We start from the raw sequence: 19944 nt of genomic DNA on the forward strand, positions 1-19944 counted from the left end.
TTACACAACATCTGCTCAATGCTTCTTTGTCCCTTTTCCTGCTATATTTCACATTATTCTCCCTTCCTTTTCTCTTTCCGGTGGCATTGAAATGGCAAGAGGGTGAATTTCGAGGGGGAAATGAGGCCAAAAGTGCCTTTCTAATGCATTTTGCCGAGCACTCGTGTCAGTTTCACTACAAGGAAGTGTTAAGTCCTTCCTTGTGGAATTTCCCGTGAAATTTTCCCTGGTAAAATGGTCGCAAAATATCCCTCAATGGCGCCTCTCAAGCATCCAGTTGCCAGTGTTTCTGTCGCAAAATCGCGAGCGGACGGCTTCCCGTGAGGACAATCGCTGTGCTGTGAGTGATCCGGCTGAGGTGTGGATTGCAGGTGAGCCAGAAATGGGTTGGGGGTATCACTGGCCGCGGGCCCTCGCGTGTGTGCTCCTCCGCAGTGATTTTCTGCACTGTTGCCGTGGGTTTTCGCGTGTTGGGACGCCCGCTGGGGCGCGCCTTTTGGGGGTCACTTTGCTGGTGGTGCAGTGACTGAAGGCCGCGCACTGTCTTGCAGGGCGCCCGAGGACAGCTTGAGGCGCGTGCGGGAAGTGCCTGGACCCGGTGATGGGGGTTGGAACCCCCGCGAGAAATGCAACAACCCCGGTACATGCCATCGGTTTCTGATCTGTACGGGACGGATGAGATAGAGTTTCTGCTGGAAGAAATACGAGACTTAGAGCCGGCCTGCTGTCAGCTAGAAGATATTCAGGTACACGATGACGAGTGTGTAGAGAGTCCGCACGTGAGTATTGCACTTTCACTCCATCACCATCAAGGGAAACCCCAAGTGCGTGAAAAGGCGGGGTAGAGAAAGCGAAAGTCAGCCCTTCCATGCACTCTTGCCGCTCCGGAGCAATTAGGTTAATTGGAAGGAGCACAAAAAGTCCCTATTTACACTGTGCCATTCATCGATTTCTGATGCCCTTCGCCCTCCCGTGACACACAAAATTGCCTCAAACTGGCGCTCTTTTTACTTCCACCAAAAACCACCCCATCGCTTGAATTCACTAAGGCGGGCTTTCTTTTTAATTGACCAGTTCATTCATTAGCAATTTTATTGATGTTTGTTTCGGTGGGGAAAAGGTGTCATTTTCCAGGTACAGAAATAGCTTCTTGAGGAGAAGAAAATTGAGGCATTTTCATAAAGTTCACACGTGTTATAGGGTGTTCCATTGCGAGATATTGACACCATTAATCATGTGAGAATGGTAGAAAATTAATTTGCAAACGCACAGAATGTGCCTTTTGTTTTCATTTAACATTCACAGTGATGATGATTTAAATACCAAATCGTTTGCAGTCTCAGTGAAACACCCTATGTTCTAAATTCTTTGACTTTAAATATGGATTTCCCTCCTAAGACACATTCTACAGTTGAGGACACACTTTAAGGAAGTTCAGGTCATTTTTTAATCCTTCTATGGAATGGTAGAAATAGAAACAGTATTTTTAGTCTCCCTCACGCCATGCAAACACAGTCCATTTGCCACTCACCTCATCACGAAATACACATAAGAACTCCTGGCGATCAGATATGCTGACAGCCTGTCCTTCTCCTGTTGCAGGACTTTGAAATCGCTGGCAGCAGAGCCGGAGAATTGTCCATATCTCTCGAGTCGCCGCTCGGCACCGTGACTTCGTGGGATTCACACGCTCAGTACCGCGCCAGGCTGGGGAACATGCAGGTGCCCTGGGGAGGAGTTCAGCTGCACTGCGACACGACGCACCTCAAGACTCCCACGGGGATCGTGCGCATCCTGCTTGTGGTGAGTCTCTTTCTGTCTCCAATGTCCCCAGCACTTCCTCACGCGCCTTCTTTGCAGGTCTCCTCGGCCATCTGCCTGGCATGCGAGTGTTCGGCCGGAACTGTCCAGGTGGGCCTCTTCCTGCTGCCCCTGATCGGACGCCTGCGCCTAATGGTGTTCTGCGCCCTCTTCTCGCTCCTCCTCACGTGCTTGATGCTCTTCCTGGACATCTCCCACATCGCCCTCGTGCTGCCCTTCAACTGGGCGCGCGTCAACGGCTGGCTGTACCTCAGCATCGGCCTGATCTTCATCCTGGGCTCGTCCCTACTCCTGCACATGGTCCTCTTCGCCGAGGCCTTCATCTGGGTGCCGCGGCACACCAAAGACACCCTTTTCGTCTCTGCCGTAAGTCTCTGTCGATACTGTAACGCTCAGACTCTCTGATTGCCGTGTCTTGTAGATCATCGGTTACGTGTGCGCCCTGGAGGCCTTCCTGCTGTCCGCCTTCACGCAGTGCCCGTCCAAGTACCGCCAAGTGCCGGACGACCCGAGCGAAGCGCTGGACCGTGAGCTGAGTCCACTCAGCACGTCCGAAGTGCCCAATCACACCCACACCGACGGCCCCAATTCCCACAACTCGCTGATCAAGGCCACGACGCCCACGGCGTCGATTTGCAACCAGAAGCCTTACATACCCGGTAAGAAGAGTGCTCAGCGATGAGTCAATTAGGAATTTGAATCTTTCTGTAACAACATTGCTTTTGTGTTTGTTTAGACAAAGACTTAGTTTAGACTTAAATGCAGGTAAAGAGCGCCTTTTGATCATCAGGCTGGCTTCTTGAACGAGTTATCAACATAATCATAATCCGACTTTCTATTTTCCGCATTATCTGTTTAAATGCTTAAGTTTTGAAATCGATTTTTGCGCAACAGGAGGGAAAATTTTCACCGCAATCCGTCAAAGCTAATTTCTTGTAGAACGAAAAGGAATTTGAGCTTCCCATTAAAACGTTTGTTTTAAAACAAGAAATAATTCACACAAAATTACACTGTTGATGAAATGTTTAAAATATGAAAAGTGTCGTATTCTCACGATCGTCACTGTGTTTAGCCAAGGCACACTGTCGAGAACCAACATGAAAATCAATCTTTTTCACAGCAGAACTAACGAATTTCTCCACTCTCTCGGCAGCCAAACGTCCAGATCAGGCTTTCAACAAGGCCCCAACGCTGGGAAACCCCCAAAAGTCGAGCAATCGCAATCGCCAAGGGTATCACTACCAACCAATTGCGTCCACATCCCAACAGAGTCCAACTTTTGTCCTCGACAACTCCATCCCCGGATCGTCGGTCAAGTCGAAATCTAATAATTCTAGTGCGTGATAATTTATGTGCAAAAGACACTCCAGAGAAGATGAAAATGTCCTTTGATGAGTTCGGGCTCGCGCCCCTCGATCTAGTGAATTGCTGAGAGTTTTTCGGGTAGATTTGAAGATGATGAAACTGTATAATCGAGTATATAATATATATATCACTTAAATGTAACTATAAAATGAAACTTTGACAGGTCATGTTAGTTAATTCGGAGCGCTGATGACACACTTTTTAAATTCCTCCAAAGCCAAGGAGCCACAATAAGAGGCGCAACGAAGGCATTATTTGTATTTTGAAGAAATTGAGAATAGTTTAGTGAAAGACGTTTAAAAGAATCTCAAATATTTCCTTCATTCTATATAATTCCCCCCCAAAAAAAAAGATGATTTCCCTTCTCAAAACCACACTCAATGTATAATCTTTTTAGTCACTTCTATAGGGAGAAAAAAAAAACATTGTAAATTGAAATTGAATGAAGAAAATCATGTAAAATCCTTGAGTGTCCCAATGAGACGCGAAATAAAGCAGAATTTGAAGAGATTTCTGCCACTTTCGGGGCCTATCTCAGTGCTTCCAGATCGGCTTTCTCTTCTCCACGAAGCTCTTCACACCCTCCTGGCCATCAGGCTCCGCCAGATTCCTCACCATCACGTTTCCCGCTGCCACGAAGGCCTCTTTGGTGCCCATCTCCATTTGCTGATGGAAGAACTTCTTGCCCAGAGCAATGACTGAGCGACTCTTCGAAGAAATCGCTTGGCAAATCCTCTCAATTTCTGCATCCAGATCCTCTTGAGGCACCACAGAGCTCACCAGACCACAACTGAGGGCTTCCTGGGCAGACACCGGAAGTCCAGTGAAGAGCATCTGAGCCGCTTTCATCCTAGACACCTTCCTGGCCACTGCAACTCCCGGACTAGAGCAAAAAACTCCGAACGCCGCCCTGAAATTCAACAAATCGGATCATATTTAAATTCTTGAGAAAAATCCCTGGCGTCTTACCCAGGCGTTGAGAAGGAACTCCTCGAGGAACACACAACCATATCACAATTGGCTATCAGTTGGCATCCTGCAGCCGCTGCTAGGCCATCAACCTTCCCCACAATCGGCACTGGAGCGTCAATCATAGCCATCATGAGCTCATTGGCCACTCTGAAGACCTCCTTGTGCACCTCCTCGCCCATATCAGGAGCCAATTCCTTGAGATTATGGCCAGCAGAGAAGACAGGACTCTCCACGGCAGACAAGACTATCACTCTGAGCGATTTATCCTCAAGATTCCTCGTTAAATCCTCAAGGATATCTCGCATCATCTCCAGCGACAGGGAATTCCTGCAAAAATCAGAGTGATCAGTGTGGAAACAGTGAATCCGGTGGAGAAGTAGAGAATTTCGGAAGTTGGTGAGTACCTGGTTTTGGGATTGTTCAGAACTATATTCCTCACGCCATCCTTTTCGGTGCAGAGAGTGAGTTTGCTCCTGGCGCTGGAAAAGTGCCGGAAATTTGATGTGAAAATGCGGAACATCACAGTTCGTGTAAAATCAACAAGTTTTCAGCCTCTAAAACTCGCTCTTTCTTTTAATATCCTGACAAGGAGGAATGTTGCAATCTATCACAACATTTCAATGTATTTAAGAGTCAATATTATGACCCCATAAATGGCTGAAGTGCAATAAAGCCATTAATGGTGATTAAGAAAGAGCATAACGACGAAAGATCGGAGTTTAATTAGTTAATGATTTATTGCTTTGTTTGCTACATGCTCATTAACTTGACTTCGAGCATTCTGCCTTCTTTCACCGCCTTGAATGTGTATTTTCAACGTTTGGATAAAGCTCTCTGTGTCAACTGAACTCATTACATAACTCATGATCTCGATCTGTTTTACCCACATTTGCTGAGTTCACTCAAAGCTCACATTTGGCGCCAAGGCAGGTCTTTCTTCCCACGTTGCCCTGCTGAGATCACCCACAGACACTCTGAAAAGTCCCCATTTCACCGGAAAACCCGCGGAAAACTGACCATTGCATGCAATCTAGCATGAATATTGACTGAAAATCGCCAATTGCGACACAATTCTCAACAAATATTATCACCATAGTGATGATGAGGGGCCAACAAATGCACCGCCACGCGAGTGTGTTAGGGAAAAGCGGCCAGGTAGCGACTGTGTGGTTTATCTTGACTCCAGTGTCGTGCGGGCAGGTAGATTGAGCAGTCGCGCGCGCGGAACATCTGCCGTCTGAGCAGATAGTGCCCTTTTTGTGACCCTGTGTTTGTGGCGAATCTGCCGCCCTGGGAAGTTTTCCTCAGCAACGACAAAATTTTCCATGGGTTTGTTTAATCAATGCCCACCGCACGCGACACTATTTTCTGCTTCGCCACTTTTTTGTGTGTCTCTTGACCGTGTTTAATCGATTTTCACCATCACAACATTCACCTGTGCCTGTTGGAAAAGCTCAATTTTTCCTCCGCCCCACAGAAGACAAACATAGAAACGGCGCGCCGCGTGACAGAAAATAGAAGATGACCTAATCCACACTCTTTCACCTCCTCCAGCATATTTGCAAAAGTGCGGTGTTACTCGAGTGAAAAGCTCACGTGAAAATTTTGTGCCTGAGACGCAGTTTCGACGCCCAAAAAAACATGGATACGATGCTCTATGAGAGTGCAATGCGTAAGTAAATTGGGGCTGAAACACCACCGAAACGATGGGTTTTTCTCATGATTTCCCTCAAGCATGAAACAAGATTGGCTGTCCTTGAAACAAATCCATAAATATGTTCAATTGAAGCACAATTTGTCGCATCGACTCCACTCACAACACACACACACACGATTCCATCTGTTTGCAGTCGATCTTGAGATGGAAAACTACGAGATTTTCCATGCATTTCCCAACCAAAGTCATGTCAACGGATCACGATCGCACCTCAAAGATGCAGAAACGTGTAAAATACCTGGAGAAGTCATAAATCCACTCAAAAACAAATCTTTGCCAACCAATCAGGCCGGAAAGAATGTCTGAAAGAGCCTTGATGGTGGCTTTGGCCCGACCAAATTGGCATATTGAACGTCATACTCAACAAAACACTCTGGTGAATAGCAATTGTGTTTCACGCAGAAAGGAAAAGTCTTGTGAGCTTGCAAGATTGTGAAGAATAAACCCAGAAAATGGGCGAGTTTATCACTTTGCGGCACATCACGGGGCATGTTTATGATAAATATAATTAGACGAGAAGATATCATTATTCAAACAATAACACAATTACGGCAATTGGAGTGATTCAAGAGATTCATTGTGGAGGTATTTGCATATGAAAAATGTGGGATGTAACATTCTTATTGCTAAAGATTTTGCAAAATGCATAAATTTTATGTAAGATAAAGTGAAATACACCAGTGAAAGTCACTTCGAAAGAAATATTTCATCGCATTACTGCTCACAAAATTGAAAAGATATGAAGAAAAATCCGTAAAAGCCCAGAAAAATTGCAAATTTCAACCATTTGCAAGACATATTTGACGGTATTTGGGCAACACTTTGATCTTAAAGCAAGATCGCGCCACCACAAACAGCATGATCACGTATGAAATCTTTTTTCGGCGACACCTCTCGCTATCGCCTTGACCCACAGCGCCAAATCAAAGAGCATTTCACACATGATTTGCGTCTCCACGAACTGTTTAGGGAGACAATTTTGATGTGAAACGTGTCAGTGGCACAAGATTAGACTTTCTTTACTTGATGCTGCGGGTGCATAAATTAGTCATTTGCCGAGCGAATGACTGCACTTCAATTAGGCACGAGAGTGAAGTCTCTAAGCCACTAAAATCGAGTGTTAAGTCATCCAAGAAATTTCTCAACGGCGCACGCCCGCGAAAAAAGTGACTGAACATGGTTTTAAGGGGGACCCAAGCTGAAGTCCGTCGTCACGAAAGATGAGGCATTCATACATGAATGTGAAGGTGAAGTAGCCATTATCAGTATGTTTAAAGCAGAATTTAAAGTATTTTGTTTAGTATTTTAAAAATTTGTGAGTAGAAATATTTACGGTTTTAGGGCAATGGATCGACTGAAAGGTGTTAGTTAGTTGGTTAGAAGGCGCACCCATAGCTTAGTCCCGGATCCTGGGGAGCGGATCCGGTCGCCAGCAGCCACCGCGAGGAGGTGCTATGGGCACTTTCCCTGGTCCGAGGACGAAGCCTCGCCAGGGACTGACTGCCAAAGCGGGACAGAGTCCCTTGTCGTCGAGCGTCCGTGGTTCGGGGAGGTCTGCAGGGGCGGGGGCGGCAGTCTACCAAGAGATCTGCGAGGGGTGGGGCAGGGCGTGGGCGGGTGGGGCTTCGGAGTCAGACGTGGAGCTCTCCGAATCGGAAGTGGATGCGGAGAAGTCCAGGTCGGACTCCAGGAAGGGCGGACAGTCAATAGCGCTGTCGTGCTCGAAGTTCTGATGGAACAGAGGCTCATCCACGCCAACGATGGGCAGTGCCGCAAGCGCCGGAGCGAGGATGAACACCCAGGGTGGGATATTTTGGGGCAGGGGCGGGGGCGGGGGAGGGGCGGAGATGTGAGACACGTCCATGGAGGAGTCCTCCAGGAAGTGAAGAGGGGTGGAAGAACGCTGATCGACGAATGAATCCATAGTGGAAAGACTAAGTCTGCAGGCTTTTGCTTTAGAGAGAAGAAGTTGAGTCAACCGTTCTGCTCTGGTGCCGAAGACTGAATGTGCAGATCTGCCGTCGAGCTGGTCTTTTATAGGCCTGTCGTCGGCCTACCTGCGGCACCGGAGCGTAGGATTACCCAAGGGATTATCGTCCCTTTCACCACTTAATGACTTTTTAACCTGTTTCCAACTAATCAGGGCAGATTACCTCTGTTTGTCTCGTCCTTTTATTTGCAAACAACATTTAAAGTCAGTAAACTAGAAAATGAAGTGAAACAATTTGTTTATCATTCTGTAAAAGTCCAAAATTGTAAATATCAAAAATATCAAAATCTTAGAAATTCAATTGGAACATTGTCTTGACTTTTTCGAGTACAGAGCTAATTTTTTCGGGTCTGTGGGTGAGATGGTGCGAACATAGAAATATTTTTATTATTGTTTGAACACACTCGGCACGATGGAGAGTGACTTTGTGAAAAAGACGTGTGCTGCTTCTTGCCATGTCTTCGATCATTATGCAAGATCACCGCTGAGGAGCCGAGCGAGATGGCGAGATGCCGTCAAATAGCAATGGATATTTCAGTCCATTGGGCAAATAGGTGATTAAATTCTAATTCACGCCAACGACAGAGACACCCAGCTCGCGATCGTGGTGAGGAAAGACCTTGAAACTCGTTCTCTCCGCTGGAGACTTTTTTCTTCTTCATCGTCAAACAGCATTTTTTCATCTCATAGTAGATAAATAAACCGGAGATTGAGATAGTGCGAGAGATTCACCATGTAAATGTCAAGATATTAAATTTCTCACATGGACACATGTGATCACTTGATGAAAAAATATGCACTCAGCGATCGCGATGGTGGTAATTGAATGCAACTGACCTTTTTGGCAGGTCACAGATCGCTAGAGTATGTTTTCAATTTCTGCCTTCAATCAAAGTCAAGTGTTGTGGAAAATATGATCATTGGCTGCGTTTTACTCTGGGTTTAGAGTAGATGAAAAGTGTCTGAATCTTAATTGGCATCCACATTTATGCAAATTTGCAAGTGCTTTCGAGGGCGTAGAGGAATTTATTACGAGAGAAAAAAGTGTATATTTCTCAAAAATTTATTCAAAAACTCTCCTCTCGCAATCTTACACAATTCTGCTCGTTTTCTTTGTAGGTGTTTTTGGTTGATAAATTTCAGCTGTGCGCGCGCGAGGAATTGTGGAGAGACAATTTCTATCGATAAATAATTCATGTTATATATTTTGTGCTTTTTGGCTGATGAATTTCACTGAGGGTTGGCGGGAGATCATGGAAAATTGGGGAGAGAAACTCAACGCTGAAAATGCATAAATTTCACACAGTCACGATCACGTCTAAGCAAATTGAGACTCTTGTCTTGATGATTTTTCACTCATTATCGCTCTTAATTGGTTATAAAAGAAGATCACAAGTGCGCGTCTCAAATTGAGCTTCTTTCCATACCTAATTGCAATCACGATCAGTCCGCGCAAGTCGCTGAGAAACAATTTGCAAACCCGTGTTTTATTTTCTTAATTAGATTAAATGGACAGGGCAATAAAAAAGTCCAGAGACCGTCGTGGAATTTGCATAAAAGATCGCGCGCGCCATCGCAAAAAGGAATTGATGAAAATAAACAACGTGAAATATTCTTTTGCTTCCTCCATATTTGCCTCCAAAAGATCCTCCTTCGCGAAGAGCCCGCGACGAAAAAAATGCCAGCTGATTTGCATACAGAAACACAAAAAATAATAGCGCCACAGCGCGAAGATGATCAAATTTACTCCGACGATTCATGCTTCAGTAGATAAAGCTGAGGAATTTTCTGCACACACACATCGACAGAGCACGAAGAAGTGGGCTGAATTGTATTTTCCGTCCCCAAATAATCTCAATTGATAAAATGCCACTTCCTCAACTCACGATCGCACTTCATTCAGCGACTCTTTGCCCGCAATCTTGCGCCAATTGATCGACAGTCGATCAATGCTGAATGTTGTGTTGCCATTTTGTACGCAAAGAAGCTGAATGAAGTGCGCTTGGCCTCCGGAGAGACGCCCACAGAAGAGCACGTTTGTAAAATGATAATGCGATGAAATTGAGTCAATTGGTAAATAAATTCCACCTGGAATAGCGACGAGGCCGTAATAATTAACACATTGTAGTTTTGTCATTTTAGGAGATTTCTTCACGTTAAATTGGCAGTTTAGGTGGTTTTCCTCTGTGGCACAAACATTCCAAAAAAAATGATGTGTGTTTACAAAAATTCAGTATTTGATATCTTTTGAACAAGTTCGAGGCGTTCGAGTAAAGAATATGTTTGCATTTGTAATATTTGCAGAACATTTATTCATATTTTATACCTCAAATTCAAAATTACTCTCCGACCAAACCAGGGAAAACTTGCTTATGGTACAAAAATTTAATTTCTTCATTAAATAGTGTGAGATAATGTTATAAATAAAAATGCTATAGATGAAAAAAAAACAAAAAAGAATTACAAATTTGTCACAGAAAGTAAAAATCAATATTTAAATATTTGATTGAGACTTTTAAGAGATAAATCAACTAGTGACTTTTCCTCTTGGAACTTGCTAAGTAAAAAATAATCTCCGGAAACCACTTCTTATCATCCTTCTGAGTACTCTTCAAAGAATGTGAACGATTGCAGAAATTATCGCAGGGTAAATCAATGAAATATTTTGGCCAAAATCAAATTTATACTTTGGAAAGTAATTGTCAGATAAGATAGAATGTTTTATCGCGTAGATTGCCTCAAATTATGTCCAAATATTGATGATGCGCCTTCATGATTGGAATCATCAGCGCCAGAGAGAAAAACAATTGCAATAAATCACAGGTCAGAGCATAAAAGACGAAAGAATAATAACTCTCATACCTTGAAGCCTTTCGCGGGAAAAACAAATAAATTGGTTGGAAATGTTGAAAGAAATCAATTATCAAGTTATTCCTCTACTGGTTTAGCCATAAATCCTTGAAGACGCCACGTGAAAAAAGAGATGATAATTTATTAATTTTGCGCATATTCCGTCGCAAATGATCGTGTGAAATGGAACAATATATAATGTGGTGTTCAAAAGGTACGCAATATTTAGTGGAGAAAAAACACTCTCTTATCTCTCAAGTGGAGCGCTTATCGCCAGTTCGTGGGCATTTTCGAGGGCCTTTATCGCAATTTATATTCCACTGTTTTCGTGTCTCCACACTCAGGTGAGAGTCTGAATGAAAAATCCCGATATTGTGACGCTGGCAGAGATGGTTTGTTCGTGCAGATAAGCAACAATTGGATGACTTTTCACATTGATCCCATCTCATATTTCTCCGCGCGCATGTGACAAGGAGAATAATTGTCAATTAATTAGGAGAAATCGTGCGAAAAATCTTCTTTAGCGAAACAAATGGCTCGACTCCAAGTGAAGATTGAAATGCGTGACTTTTTCCATACGCCAGAGCTCTCAAAAATCATCCAATGGTGGAAAGAATAAGAATAACAGTGACTTTGAGTCAATTGAAGTGTATTTTTAGGCCACAATTCCCTCAATGATCCTCAATTGCAATTAAGCACTTGATGCTCAATTTCTCTCACTCCTCAGCTTCACTCAGACCATCTTCTGTTCTCCCCCAAGGAATTCTCGCAACGCAAAGAGTTGCGAGGGCCCCAAAAGCCAGCACCTCAACTTGTCGTCTGTCGAACAATTCCAATGAAAACATATGTTTCCATCTGCGGAAATGAACGTGAAAGTCGTTGACAAAAACAAGCCCAAAAACTGGTGTATGTGTGAAAAAAAAGTGAGGCAAAGAAGAAAATCACTGTATCCTTAAGTACCACAATTTCCGCTTCACTTTGTCAAATTGCTACTGATTGATTGGTTGGAATAATATTTGTCCATTGCTCAGAATGTGCGCCAGTTGACTTTCCACTCAAATTTCCGTGAGAGTGGATTTACTCGAGGACACGGAATTAGAACTGCACTCGAAATATCAAACAAAGAGACCAAAATGGAAATCAGGAGGTTCATCAATAAGAAAATGAGAAAACATATAGTGATTGCACTGTCAGTTATTGAAAAACTAAACATCAATTCATCATCGCTTCCAATGTATTTGAAACAACCTTCAAACGCCCTCTGGAAAATCTTCAATTCACAACATTTTCCTCAAATTTCCCGCTCTGCAGCATCACTAACAAGTGTGATTGTGAAATAAAAAGACTCTTCCCTGTTTATAGAATAAGATTTCAATGGGATTTCGCCTCCTTCTCAAGTCGCATGCCAAGAAAGAGCGTCTCATAAGTCAAGTTGCACGCTACACTAAGAAAAACTAATAACGACGGGACTTAAAGTGGATCCGCCTTAATGGCTCGGAAGGGATTTCTCATTGATCCACTTGATGATCATTAGCTGCGCATTAAATGGCATATGAGCAATAATCATCGCAGCACTGGCGAACCCTTCCGGATCTTTTCTATTGCATGCAAATAAAGTGTAATGACGGTGTCTCGATTCGCGGAAAGATTACGCAAATTACTCATGAAATGGCAGAGAGAAGCTTGTGTAGGTAATTCTAAGTCACTCTCAATCTCGTTGACAAGGAAATGCTTTGTTGATGTGAAGGAGAAATTAATTTAGAAACGCCAAAGTAACGAAAAGGCGCACAGGTGCCTTAATTGCAAGTAATTAATGCAGTAAGAAGTTCTTGGATAATATAATTACCTGTGATGCTTCGCGATGCAATCTTGGCCAGGTGAAAAAACCATCTTTCATGCTTCGTGTGAACTGAGAAACACGATAAGAGCTGTGTTGATTTTTTCCACCACTGACGCGCTGCATCTCAAACATTGTGCAATGTATTTGTGCAAAATGTTTAATTTTCTCATGTTTTATGGCACCAAGGCGATCTTTTTTTCCTCCAACATCGCCCACAAGTTGTTCTCCAGAGAATTCATTCAACACATTTTTTTTCCTCTCTCTCTCTCTCCACACTCTCTGGAGAACAGTTCTTTTTTGCCTTCGTGCTATTTAAATGCCTCAGATGAGGCCTCTCTCTAGTGGGCATGATTTCATTCCAAAGAGGGAAAATCATTCTTGAGATAAGGCGGCCCATTGAATGTCTCTTCTGACTTTCTAATTCACTCTTTTGCGGTGGAAGTAAATTTAGATGCGGCCAGTCTTTGAGATCGTCACATTGAGAGTGTGTGAGGATTTGTGGCTGCGCAGAATCTCTATGGAATCTGGATAAGTCAAAAGGCTTATAAGTGTTACGAACTAAGATACTAGAAGTGATTTCTTACGTGATTTTTTAAAGAAAGATTACGGAAAGAATTTAAGACATTTTTAAATAAATTGTCAGCAGAAATATTTACGGTTTTAGGGCGATGTAGACAATGGAAGGTGTTAGTTAGTTGGTTAGAAGGCGCACCCATAGCTTAGTCCCGGATCCTGGGGAGCGGATCCGGTCGCCAGCAGCCACCGCGAGGAGGTGCTATGGGCACTTTCCCTGGTCCGAGGACGAAGCCTCGCCAGGGACTGACTGCCAAAGCGGGACAGAGTCCCTTGTCGTCGAGCGTCCGTGGTTCGGGGAGGTCTGCAGGGGCGGGGGCGGCAGTCTACCAAGAGATCTGCGAGGGGTGGGGCAGGGCGTGGGCGGGTGGGGCTTCGGAGTCAGACGTGGAGCTCTCCGAATCGGAAGTGGATGCGGAGAAGTCCAGGTCGGACTCCAGGAAGGGCGGACAGTCAATAGCGCTGTCGTGCTCGAAGTTCTGATGGAACAGAGGCTCATCCACGCCAACGATGGGCAGTGCCGCAAGCGCCGGAGCGAGGATGAACACCCAGGGCGGGATGTTTTGGGGCAGGGGCGGGGGAGGGGCGGAGATGTGAGACACGTCCATGGAGGAGTCCTCCAGGAAGTGAAGAGGGGTGGAAGAACGCTGATCGACGAATGAATCCATAGTGGAAAGACTAAGTCTGCAGGCTTTTGCTTTAGAGAGAAGAAGTTGAGTCAACCGTTCTGCTCTGGTGCCGAAGACTGAATGTGCAGATCTGCCGTCGAGCTGGTCTTTTATAGGCCTGTCGTCGGCCTACCTGCGGCACCGGAGCGTAGGATTACCCAAGGGATTATCGTCCCTTTCACCACTTTATGACTTTTTAACCTGTTTTCAACTAATCAGGGCGGATTACCTCTGTTTGTCTCGTCCTTTTATTTGCAAACAACATTTAAAGCCAGTAAACTAGAAAATGAAGTGTAGAGCAAAGCAATTTGTTAGGGACTTTGAGCAAGAATTGTATGAAATCAAAACATCAAAGGCTGATATTCTAATTCAATTTATTTATTTCAATTTGAAGACGTTGCCTGTCGTTTTTACGATACTGAATTAATATGTTCAGTAAATCAATAGTTCAAGACCAAGAAAAACACGGAAATAACGCATATATAATACTCTAAAATATTGTCTAATAAGTCAAATATCTTCTTCCCAAAACACTCTTATGTCTTAGCATCGCATTTCCCAAAATACCAACTGCGGAGAGAGTCAAAGAGACTTCCACTCTTCGGTCTATTGCTCTATTATGTTAAATGCGAGCCTCTCCCGGAAGACTCGGCGCGCTCTCTCAGATGGTATTTTGCAAGAGAAAGAGCACGGCGTCACAAGAAATTGGACGGTTGTATGACTGTTGCAGGGCGACGAAAGAGATGGCAAAAGCCGCCAAGATTGGGAGTCTCGAGTCGCCACAAGGCGTTCGTACAATTCAGTCAACTGCGGTCTGTGGCAGTGAGCAAAGCGCGTCGCCGCGAGGATCACGATCATCTGGCGATCATTTCATCACCATCTTGCCAATTTTAGCAAATATCGTGCAATTTATTGCAAACTCGCTGGACTCTTGTGGTGATTTTCATGTGATTGATCGCACTGGGTGGAAACGTCTTGTGGTGAGATCCTCTGTGATCTCTTGTGATCGTGCGATGACTCTTTGAGTTGTGTTGTAGAGTTTGAAAATTGTGCACATTTTCCATCTTACAAATACGCGCTTGACCGGTTTCTTTCGTCAACACTCCTCCACTTCCCCGCTTTTGTTACTCCATCGCGCCTCTCGGGCGGAATGCTAAAAAAGCAAGTGATCTGGAACGTCTAAGAGAGCCATATAGAATATGACTGTGTGCTGAAGAATTCCATTTGTGAACAATGTTTTCCACTGTGTTGCGACACTGGGTGGCAGAAACACGCCCGCAAGATTGACATCTTGGCCCGGGAGAGTGTGAGGCAAATACTATAAATCGGCATTTGTGCATCGTGAGGATGTGGAATAAGCTGTTCAAGCGGAAGGGTGGCAAGAGCCTGCTGAAGGTGCAAAAGGACGAAGATGGCGACACACTCAGTGACTCGGGGAGTCAATCAGTCGACAGTGTTTCTGTCAATGACCCGAAAGGCACGGCAATTCATCAATCTAGAAACCACTTCAATTCATCTTCCACTTCATCGGCAGCATCTTCAGGTTCCCTCAAATGCACTTTATTTTAGTCACAACACTCACGCACACTCACGCGCCCGAACACATTCAGGAGAAGCCACATGATCCTAATAGTGAAATGGTGTGAAATTCAGAAAAAGGAGCATCCAAAATGATGCAGAATTAGATTGATCATCATAAAAAGGGAACTTTTAGGCATCCCAATATTTCTAAAACACTCTGTTTGTAAATAGTAGATTAAATCATTGCAAACGACAGATACTCAACCTGAGAGTGTGTGCCCAATTCAGAAATAAATTCCACTCGTGAAACACCCACGAAATTCACGAAAAGGAGGAAGAAGTGCGTCTAAGAAAAACACCCAAGATCACATTTCAAATGAAGGGGAAAAACCACGGATATATTGTTGTATTGCAAATTTCACTTCCATATAACCATCCAAAAGAAATGCTATATAGCAAAAAAAAAAGACTCTCCCACAATATTCATTCAATTGGTGTGCCAAAGTGAGATAAACTCCCACGATTATGAGGCACAAAACTCTGCAATTAAAATTGTCACGAGTGAATTAAAGTGGATTAATTCACTCCTCACTTGTCCCAACTTCTCTCTCAAGATCAGATAATCGTGATCGTACTTAATTCAACTCTTTTTCTTCCTCTCCTTTCATCTCTCGTAATTTGCTGAGGGAGCGTAGAGTAAAAGAAAAAAAAATACCAGCGTCTTTTGTCCGATGGATTCTGAATTTGTATGTGTGTGTGGTTTTGCGAAAGACGAGCGTCTTGCAAAATCTAATTATTCGTTGAAACATCACTCAATTTCCTTCAATGAACCCCCCAACACAGCACACGGAGTCTTCGGATGGAGAGAACACGAGGAAATGGTTAAAATTCCAACTGTTGAGATTAGTTTGCATGTGAAATATTTTAGGAAACGTGTGCGATCACTTAGCAAGATCATCGACAAAGACAAAGCAAAGTCGTAAAAGATTCCGCACAATGGTTCTTAGACAAAAAGGCTTTTGAAATTTGAGCAGAAGAGAAAACAGTCATAAAATGATTGCTGATCACTTGAAACAGATTTAAATATTTTACAGAAATATAATCGTTTATAATGAAGATCAATTGAAGATTATTTCTTTATGGTTGAAAAATGTTGTTTGGCACTGTGAGTCAGAATTTTCAAATCAATTGTGATTCTTAATCCATGGAGAGTGGAAAGACATGTTCACTTCATACGGAATTGTGTGCAGAGGCTGCAGAATGACCTCTTTTCCAACAGATGCGCGTCCAGACATCAGCCTAATGATCTCCACTTTCTCCACAGTGTATGACAGCACATTCGAGCGGGCAACGGCGATGGACCTGGAGCCTTGTCCCTACTGCGGACGCACCTTCGTGCCGTCGACGCTGGAGAAGCACGTGATAATCTGCGAGAAGACGGCGACGAGGAAGCGAAAGCAATTCGATTCGTCGCAGCAGCGCCGCGAGGGCACAGAATTGGCGACTTATCTGCCGAAAAGCCTGACCAACGGAAGAGAATCGCGAGTTTCACCACCAAAAACGGTAGCTTGTCGCACATCCAAATTGGGGGCTGCGCATATTGCACAATCAGCTGACTTTCACGCACATTGCAGAACACTCTGAGGCGCGGATCACACGTGAGATCGCCGTCCGTCGAGAGGCGTTCTTCCACGCAGTCACTTAACTCACTGGGCAGGGAGTCCGTGGGCGGCACGTCCAGGCGGCGCACAATCGCGCCGCCGCAGGCGGACAAGTGTCCGCACTGCGAGCGGACGTTCGGGATGCGCGCCTACGATCGCCACGTGGAGTGGTGCGCGGAGAAGGCGAAGCTCTTGGACAAATCCACATCGCCGACCGTGAGTGCGGCCAAGGAGCGCCTCAACGCCAGGATCAACTACAGAGCGCCGACACTCAGGTGAGAATCGTCAATGCAGCGTGACCTTAATCCACTCACTGGCTCAATTTGCGCCATTTGCCCTTTATCACACAACTTTCTTCGTCGATAAAAGACACTCGGAAGCCATAAAGATTAAATAAATTCATGGCATTTTTTGTGTTTGTATCTGATGTTCAGATTGAATTTCAGATTATAGCATTTCTTGGTGCGATTTTCCTCAAATCTGCACGCTCCAGATATTAATCCGTCTCACAAGATGTTTGACTATTAAATTTCTTGCTTCCGTGCTGAAAGTAAAACGTGTGAGTGGATGAGAGAAGATTGATTCGCGACAGATGATCGCAATATCAATAATATATATAAACTGTGAAACATTTGCAGAACGAAGCGCGGCCTGAACAGGGAGAAATACTCGCCAGGCTTCGATGATTCCTACTCAGAGTGCGGCACGATGACACCAAATTCGATCGTCTCGTGTAATCCACGAATTGACTTTGGCCGGAAGAATTCTACTAACTCAATGACGTCGTCAATCACGAGCGAAAGGTATGCGAAGAAATCATTCGAGGACAAACTCAAGAAGCTTGAGATATGCAATTAGAAGATGCGAATGAGCGTCAAATCAAGAAGCGGGCGATCAAAATCAAGAGTGTTCTAGAATAAAGAAGGAAAAACGCTTCGTCAAGTCTAGCCTTAGTTATTCCTAAGTTCACTGAATCCTTCTTTTCAGCGGCTTCTCGGACAAGTACGATCCATTTGTGTCTGCTAAGCGGCAATTGGAGGAGCTCTTCTCACCCTCACAGCCCACAAAGACCACGCCGACGGTCAGGAAGTCTCCCGCCAAGACTCCTCAGTCGAATGGCGCGAAAAGCAGCCTAATCAGTCCGACAACGCAGCTGAATCAGCTGAAAACCTCCAACTTCCGACGCACCTCCTCGCTGCGCATGCCGAAGAAGACATCTCCGCCCAAGACCTACTATCCATCGCGAGCTGTGGAATCGAAGATTCAGCGCGGCATCTCAGACGAGGGTCCGATCAGTTCGAACTTCGTCAAGCCCGAAGACTATGACGAAATGCCCGTGCGGTCGGTTTATGCGACGGACTTCAGCAGTGGCCGCAAGACGCCGCAGACGCCCTCAACGCCGGCCAGTCGCAGAAATCTGAAGTTGGACCTGAAGAAGCCCAATCGTCCCTCAAATGACTTTCCCATCGCCAAGACGGACTCCCTGGCGGTCTTTCTCAACTACGAGCGAGATCTCAGCGTGGCGCCGTCAATGTCCGAGAAGGAGCTGAAGGACAAGAGCAACAGCCTGCGATCGCAGCAGAAGACGCCAGCAGACTCCCCGGAAGTGGCGGACATTCAGATCCGTCCGCTGCGATTGGCGCCACTGGAGAAGCCGCCGAAGCTCACGCCGATCACGCTGGATCAGATCCTTAAGCCGCACGAGAAGATGGACAGCGGCACGTTTATCGATCCAAAGCTGATAAATCTGTGTGATAATCTGTCGTTGAATGTGGGCAAGTTGTCTTCGGACTCCTCCGAGACCGTGAGCAGCAGCGGATCGCGCGAGACGATGAAGTCACCCTCCAAAGTTCCAGATAATCGCGTCCAGAGCAACAACCAAAGAAACACCTGTGCGGAGAAGAAGAATTCACACTTGAGGCGCCAAGTGAAGCTGGACAGGAACAATATCCTCTTCGATGCCCCCAAGAGCACCCCAGCAGACGCTCCAGATCCCTACAGTGATGCCTATGATCAGACCATCGAGCTGATGGATGCGGAGCCGCGGAAAATTCCAGCCAACTTCGATGAGCTCTTCAATGATTTCGACTTTGAGGAGTTCCTCACGTCCTTCGAGGACGACGAGCAGTTCCCCATCTTCAGGGACTACAAGGAGTTGATGCTGAGCAGACAGAGACGCGTGAAGGACAAGGCAGATGATCACTGTCTGGCCAGATCGCCGCCACAGGAGAAGACGGACAAGCGTGAGGCACCATCGCAGTCCAAAGAAGAGCAAAAGGTGAGACAGATTGAAGTCGTCTGTTGAATGTAAGTTAAGCACTCTTTTTCCCCTTTGCAACAGAAGCAGGAAGTCGCCGAGGCGACCGAGGAAGACGTGAGCAGCCCAGAAGTACCCTCGCCGATGGAGCCCATCGACACGAACTACGCCGAGAAGGCGAAATCCGCCACGACGCCGAAGCGCGACAGCTTCGAAGAGGCTGAACACCAGCTGCTGCAGAGCGTCCGGGAGCTGGATCTCATGTGCACGCCCGAGGAGGAGGAGGCCAAGTCTCTGCCGGCGCCGCAGCTCTGCAAATTCTGCCACGAGTGCGGCTCGCGCTTCCCCGTGGAAACGGCCAAGTTCTGCATGGAATGTGGCGTGCGGCGGATCGTTATGTGAATTTAAACATCTTTTACTAATGCTGGTCAAGAGAATCTAGTTTTCTTTTATATACAATTTATGGCTAAAATATTAATTTTCGCGATGATTGAGTGACGATAAGAGAGTTTAGCTCTTAAGTTACCGACTTAACATCTCAATACTATATAACAACATCAAAAAAAAACTATTTAATGCAGACTAATAAGAGACTGAGATTATGGATTTTCGTGCGGCCACACAAGGAGTGGTTTAACATGCAAATTGTGACTTTTTCAACTTCTTCTTTCACCTCAAGATAAGAGAAAGGTTAAGAGAATCCTAACAA

At 45.1% G+C, this 19944-nt stretch overlaps 4 protein-coding genes across 7 annotated transcripts in view; 3 read left to right on the forward strand and 1 right to left on the reverse strand.

Moving 5' to 3' along the window:
* Nucleotides 1-19944, forward strand: part of LOC132256219 (general transcription factor 3C polypeptide 3) — a 135742-nt gene that overhangs the window by 108583 nt on the left and 7215 nt on the right. The window lies entirely within an intron of this gene.
* On the forward strand, nt 265-3168 carry LOC132265559 (uncharacterized). Of its 2 annotated transcripts, none has more exons than XM_059766269.1 (6): nt 265-371; nt 552-779; nt 1603-1803; nt 1861-2187; nt 2243-2480; nt 2975-3168. In XM_059766269.1, the coding sequence occupies exons 2-6, from the start codon at nt 627-629 to the stop codon at nt 3163-3165; spliced, it is 1110 nt and encodes a 369-aa protein (XP_059622252.1). In that variant the 5' UTR covers nt 265-371; nt 552-626; the 3' UTR covers nt 3166-3168. The 2 variants fall into 2 exon arrangements, with proteins under 2 accessions (XP_059622252.1, XP_059622253.1); XM_059766270.1 differs by having other exon boundaries at nt 552-746.
* LOC132265560 (enoyl-CoA hydratase domain-containing protein 3, mitochondrial) lies at nt 3718-5173 on the reverse strand. 2 transcript variants are annotated; one of them, XM_059766274.1, is made up of 4 exons: nt 5046-5173; nt 4563-4637; nt 4156-4485; nt 3718-4096 (listed from the first exon to the last, which is right to left on the reverse strand). In XM_059766274.1, exons 3-4 carry the CDS (start codon nt 4464-4466, stop codon nt 3721-3723), a joined length of 687 nt encoding a protein of 228 aa, XP_059622257.1. In that variant the 5' UTR covers nt 4467-4485; nt 4563-4637; nt 5046-5173; the 3' UTR covers nt 3718-3720. The 2 variants fall into 2 exon arrangements, with proteins under 2 accessions (XP_059622257.1, XP_059622254.1); XM_059766271.1 differs by lacking the exon at nt 5046-5173 and having other exon boundaries at nt 4563-4701.
* On the forward strand, nt 5342-19651 carry LOC132256220 (uncharacterized). Of its 2 annotated transcripts, none has more exons than XM_059752493.1 (6): nt 5342-5830; nt 16642-16880; nt 16952-17253; nt 17617-17781; nt 17966-19256; nt 19320-19651. In XM_059752493.1, the coding sequence occupies exons 1-6, from the start codon at nt 5800-5802 to the stop codon at nt 19635-19637; spliced, it is 2346 nt and encodes a 781-aa protein (XP_059608476.1). In that variant the 5' UTR covers nt 5342-5799; the 3' UTR covers nt 19638-19651. The 2 variants fall into 2 exon arrangements, with proteins under 2 accessions (XP_059608476.1, XP_059608475.1); XM_059752492.1 differs by lacking the exon at nt 5342-5830 and adding an exon at nt 14885-15339.

This window comes from Phlebotomus argentipes, unplaced genomic scaffold (genome assembly GCF_947086385.1).
Source record: "Phlebotomus argentipes unplaced genomic scaffold, Phlebotomus argentipes genome assembly contig_5, whole genome shotgun sequence".
Lineage (NCBI taxonomy): Eukaryota > Metazoa > Arthropoda > Insecta > Diptera > Psychodidae > Phlebotomus > Phlebotomus argentipes.

Bases quoted from the DNA above. Each gene is read 5' to 3' on its own strand.
- LOC132265559 (XM_059766269.1), top strand. From the start codon at position 627: ATGCAACAACCCCGGTACATGCCATCGGTTTCTGATCTGTACGGGACG. The intron at 1,804-1,860 runs GTGAGTCTCTTT...CCTTCTTTGCAG, and splicing joins TCGTGCGCATCCTGCTTGTG to GTCTCCTCGGCCATCTGCCT. The intron at 2,188-2,242 runs GTAAGTCTCTGT...CGTGTCTTGTAG, and splicing joins ACACCCTTTTCGTCTCTGCC to ATCATCGGTTACGTGTGCGC.
- LOC132265560 (XM_059766271.1), bottom strand. From the start codon at position 4,678: ATGTTCCGCATTTTCACATCAAATTTCCGGCACTTTTCCAGCGCCAGG. The intron at 4,486-4,562 runs GTACTCACCAAC...TGATTTTTGCAG, and splicing joins CTGAACAATCCCAAAACCAG to GAATTCCCTGTCGCTGGAGA. The intron at 4,097-4,155 runs GTAAGACGCCAG...GTTGAATTTCAG, and splicing joins AGTTCCTTCTCAACGCCTGG to GGCGGCGTTCGGAGTTTTTT.
- LOC132256220 (XM_059752492.1), top strand. From the start codon at position 15,144: ATGTGGAATAAGCTGTTCAAGCGGAAGGGTGGCAAGAGCCTGCTGAAG. The intron at 17,254-17,616 runs GTGAGAATCGTC...AAACATTTGCAG, and splicing joins TACAGAGCGCCGACACTCAG to AACGAAGCGCGGCCTGAACA. The intron at 19,257-19,319 runs GTGAGACAGATT...CCTTTGCAACAG, and splicing joins AGTCCAAAGAAGAGCAAAAG to AAGCAGGAAGTCGCCGAGGC.